At 39.2% G+C, this 5,348-nt stretch overlaps 1 protein-coding gene across 1 annotated transcript; it reads left to right on the plus strand.

Annotated features, from left to right (window-relative positions):
• Nucleotides 1–3: 3 nt before the first annotated feature.
• LOC125530092 (syntaxin-binding protein 5-like) lies at nt 4–5,207 on the plus strand (the record flags this gene model as incomplete). Its single annotated transcript, XM_048694481.1, has 11 exons — nt 4–110; nt 449–533; nt 993–1,046; nt 1,945–2,036; nt 2,143–2,246; nt 2,710–2,785; nt 3,127–3,580; nt 4,186–4,521; nt 4,606–4,809; nt 4,889–4,987; nt 5,089–5,207. Coding segments are annotated over 11 exons (1,701 nt in total), but the record flags the coding sequence as incomplete, so codon positions are not given.
• Nucleotides 5,208–5,348: the final 141 nt, after the last annotated feature.

Here is a 5,348-nt window from a genome sequence, read left to right on the forward strand (position 1 = left end):
GGCTATGTGGCCCAGCTGGACGCGCAGATCGCGCTCCACTACGGCGTCCCCTACGCCGCCTCCGTCATGGCGTTCGACCCCGTGCAGCGGCTCCTCGCCGTCGGGACGCTGTGAGCCCCCAACCTCCACTCGTCCTAACTTTGCCTACACTGCAAAATAAGTAAAACCGAAGCTGATATCTCTGTCAAGTTGCGTTACCACCATCTGAGCCCGAGCAACAAACCATTTCTTGTCATGTAACAAGACATCCAAATGAGCATGTAAAGCAGGTCATACATTTGTAGTGTGCCGTCCTGTGTTCAACTCTTAAGCTTGAAGCCTTATTGCGGTTCGGATCATTGCTCGAGTCGAGCTAATACAAATACGAACAAGCCGTTGAGCACATTTTCTGTGTCCATGTTGTGTTCGCTTCCTGTTGAATTGACGGTGACTGCGCTTCAAACTGCAGGGATGGGAGGATAAAAATCTTTGGAGGTGATAATATCGAAGGCATCCTCATATCGCCAAAGAGTATGCCATACAAGTATCTTCAGGTTTGGCACTTCATCCAATGACTGAATCTTTTCTCCTACCAAGATAGATTTATGTGATTGGCCTGACCATGCCAATTGTTCTCTACTCTCACCATGCACATGTACAACATAAACTCTATGGCAAAAATGTTCAGGTTTTTTTTTCCAGTTTCGGTTGGTTTGAAGTGGAGAGTGTTCCTTTTCCAGTGAAGTCGTTTTTATCTTAGATTGAAACTCTTAGCAATACAATCCTTGAAGTCCCTTTAATATAGTTACTTGCCCCAGTAAATTCTAAGTACACTTTCACCGCCTGCCTTAATTATATAGTTCTCTGAAGCAACTGTGTACCACCAGAAGCTACTTTTGCATGTTGCACTAGTGACTAGCTACTTTTTACTTGCTTCCCTTTTTCGTAACCTCTAAAACCCTAGATCTGATTGCCAGTTGTAAAAGTGAGTAATGGATTGTTATGTATTGCAGTTTATACAAAACCAGGGGCTACTAATTGCAGTTTCTAATGAGAATGAAATCCAGGTATGGCATTGAGAGATAGCTCTTTCTTGTATTCAATTTTCTTTTCTTTTTCATCCTTCTGCTTTTTTGAGAAAGTTTTTCCCTTTTACTTTGGAGGCTATCACTACTCTTATATGTACCATAAGATGCGCAATGCATTCATGCTCATGGATTGGTCGACACACCAACTTTCCACATTATATGCTGTTTAAATACAACATGTGAAGATTCTAAGCTCACTTCAGCATGTCAGAATGCAGTCTGCTTATTGATGTGGGGCAATTTTTCTCTGTCCACACAAGGTCCTTGCCATCTTTATATAGTGCCTAAAGTTCAGTTAGATACCGACAGTAATTCTTGTTAGAATGTTAACTCACCAAAAATATAGATAATCGCCAATCTGAATTGTGCAATATTGGGAAAGAGACTCAGAAGGAAATACCTATTTATATGGTGCTGAAGAAGCGCATCCGATACAAAAAATTTGCCAAGTGCTCAGCCTACGCGAGTTCGCAAAAATGAAATAAAAAATGCATGCTTTCATATTCCTATCTCACATCTGAAACACAGACATCGTTTAATCCTTGGGTTTCATTCGAAGAAGAGTGTCAACTGTCGCCTAGCACCTGATGCTTACTGTTACAGGCATGCCAAGCCATCTCTTCTTCCTTCGGGCGTGCTTAGTTGACAAATCTACCTTTCTTTTTTGTGTATATTTGATTATTCTCCTTAAGAAGAATATGTCGAGGGTAGTTACTATCATTGCTGGCAACCACTTGCAAATTTTGCCTGTACCTTTGAGGCTTTGACTAAATAGCATGTTCATAACGTTAAAATATTATGATGTTCATACAGTGGTTTACTCCATCTTGTTTTAGAAGTTTGCATGTAATATGCGTGTGTCCTTTTTCTCTTGTAGGTGTGGAATCTTGAATTCAGGCAGCTATTTCATTCTTCCCAGTGGGACACCAATATAACTGCTTTTTCAGTCATAGAGGGGACCTTTCTGATGTGAGCTATGGACAGGAAAATCATTCTTTCACATTCTTAATTTAGTAGCTGTATGGACCACTTTCTAACTTTTTATCTGTATCTCAAATTTGTTCATCACATTCAGGTACCTTGGAGATGAGAATGGTCTGCTTTCTGTATTAAAGTATGATGTATATGATGGGAAGCTTCAAAAGATGCCTTACAATGTTTCTATACATTCCTTAGCTGGTATACTGCTGTTTCATGTGTCTCTATCAACAGATATTAATTAACAAATTTTAATTTTCTTCTGTCTATGTATCCAAGTTCATGTTAATATTATAGCAGTATGAAGTTAAAATTGTAATCCGATACTCTGAAGTTTCAATCTTCCACTGAAATATTGGATATTTTGCACAACTACATAAGTAAATGGCTTGAGTTAATCTGAAGTCTGAACTTTTTTTACTGGACTTGAGCAATGTTATTTCTATTTAAGGGTATTTCCGGTTCATACTACTCTTTTATTTGGAGCACTGGCAGTTGATATCTTACACACTCCAATTGAGTTCATCTTATCCAATTATCAGTTCCTATGACCTTTTACATCTGAACTTGCAAGTGTTTCAATGAATCAACACATCTTATTTTTTGCTTATCTTATACTGCTTTGAGGCTTAAACATGATATTATTGGTCCAATTTCTTCACAGAAGCAGCTGGTGTTCCGTTGCTTGATACTCAACCTATCGTTGGAATACTGCCTCAACCTAACACCTTGGGCACCAGGTAAGATCATCATGAAATGGAGCTCCTGAATTTTTTGTTATAACCGTTGACTATATAAGTTTTTTTCATTAGTAAATAGTATGCTGGCTGATATTACATCATATTAGGATGGTCAAACATATGAAAAAACACAAAATGATACAAGGAGGCTATAATACTATACTCAGCTACCTTTGTTAACATGGAAACGATTCGTGAATAATCAATGTTTCAAGCAGAAATTTAGAAAGGTGAACTGTGCCGTTGTTTTCATCAGATTCCTCTAATATGTGTCACACTTTATCACAATTCAGTTTGCCAATCTGAAACACATGAATGAGCTGCTTTTTTATATGCTTCAGGGTGCTAATTGCATACGAGAAAGGATTCTTAGTTCTTTGGGATGTGTCAGAGGACCATGCAGTTGCTGTTCGAGGCTACGGGGATTTGCATATGAAGGGTCAAGTCACTGGCGCTCAAACACATGCCAGTGAAGATCAAATAGATAATGTTGACGAGAATGAGGAAGAGAGAGAAATTTGCTCTCTTTGTTGGGCATCGAGAGGGGGTTCAACTGTTGCTGTTGGCTATATAACTGGAGACATACTTCTATGGGATATGACTGCAGTATCCTCTAGACAAGGCAAACAAACTGATGTTTCGTCTAACGTTGTTAAGCTGCAGCTGGCTTCTGGGAGTCGCAGGCTTCCTGTTATTGTCTTGCACTGGTCTGCTGGGTCAGCAAAAGACACCACTAAAGGCGGGAAACTTTTTGTATACGGTGGCGATGATATGGGGTCTGAAGAAGTTCTGACGGTTTGTGTCTTGTTTCATTCTCATCTATCTTTTCTATTTCATGTAATCTTCTAGGCATGCATGCAACTGATGCATCGCAAAGTGTACTCAAGTATAGCTGTTTGCTCCTTTACCAACTTGCAAAAAACTACTCCCTCCGTTGCAAAAATGTCTTACATTATGGTTTGTTAGCTTGCAAAAACGTCTTACATTATGGGACGGAGGGAGTATTTCTAGCTCATCTGAACTCAATTAGAACACCCACATTTGGCTCATCTGGCTGTTGATATGTTAATGTAGAACCAGTGAACTAATTTGCATTGCTACATGGCGTACACAGGTTAGGGCAAATGTTTCCTATCCAAGATAATTTCCAGCGATAGCAAATATGGACATGAGTGTATGCCTTAGAGGCAACCAATTCGGAGGTCGAAACAACTTGGTAGTTATGTTTTGTTCAGATGCGAGCAATTATGTATCTAGATTTTGCTGTACAAATATATGTGTATCATATATCTAGCGAAGTTACTTTTCTGAGCACAAACAATATGTATGGCGTATTGTTTTTCAGCGGTGGAGTTTGGAAAACTTTACCTTGTTCAATGAAAAATTGTATTCTCTTGTAGGTTCTTAGTCTGGAATCATCTAATGGATTAGAGTCAGTAAGATGTGCGTCGCGGGTGGACCTCAAACTTGATGGATCCTTTGCTGATATGATTCTTATTCCAGATACTGGGGTTCCAGATAAAACACGAACTTCTGCACTTTTTATATTGACAAATCCTGGACAGTTAAATTTCTATGATGGTGGTGCTCTATTTTCTGCACGGAAATCAGAAGAGGAATATGCTCAGCCTGAGGCACAGAAATTTCCAGTCGTAGTTCCAACAATTGATCCCAGCATAACAGTTACGAATATGTATTCACTAACTGGGAGAGAGCATCCAAGTATTTCACTGAAGGTACAGTTTTGTGTGGATTCTTGACATTTCACTCTACTTAACTGCAACCTTTTTACCAGATCATATATTCATGTTTTTTGGTAGAAATTTTGTGCTAGGCAAATTGTCGCACCTCCAATATCAGGGAATATGAAATGGCCTTTGACTGGTGGGGTTCCTAGTGAAATGTCACTGAAGGAAGATCATGCAGTTGAAAGAATATATGTTGCAGGCTATCAAGATGGTTCTGTGAGAATATGGGATGCAACTTTTCCTATTCTGATGCCAATGTTTGTCTTGGATGCAAAGGTCACTTCTACCGTGTTCTTAGTTGTCGACTGATGACTACTAGATCAATGCAAGAATACTAAAACTATTATTACTTCAGGTGCCTGATGTTATTTTCGATGGAGCAAATGCCTCTGTATCATCGCTGGCTTTTTGTTCATTAAACATGACTTTTGCTGTTGGCACAACAAGTGGTCTGGTTAGTCTACTATTAAAATTTATGGGTCAGTCCAAGTTATTGGTTGTCAGCAGCATATTCAATACTGTCTAAGTATCTTGTATATTTTTGTAACGTTGTAGGTCCGCATGTATAAACTTCAAGAGAACAGTGGGGATTCCAGCTTTCACTTTGTGAGTGGATCTAAGCAGGAAGGTAAATACTGCACATGAAGGCATAAGTGCAAATTAAATTATATTTGCACTTCCTCTTTGTTTGTTTCCTCTCCATCATCCCGTATGTATTAAAAAAATTAGGTCAGTCAATACGAGACAACAGCAAAGTTGCCCTCATGATGTTGCCTTCTGGGCTTCCAGTTTGCTTTGATTGTCACACACTCTTT

Source organism: Triticum urartu, unplaced genomic scaffold, assembly GCF_003073215.2.
Source record: "Triticum urartu cultivar G1812 unplaced genomic scaffold, Tu2.1 TuUngrouped_contig_6063, whole genome shotgun sequence".
NCBI lineage: Eukaryota > Viridiplantae > Streptophyta > Magnoliopsida > Poales > Poaceae > Triticum > Triticum urartu.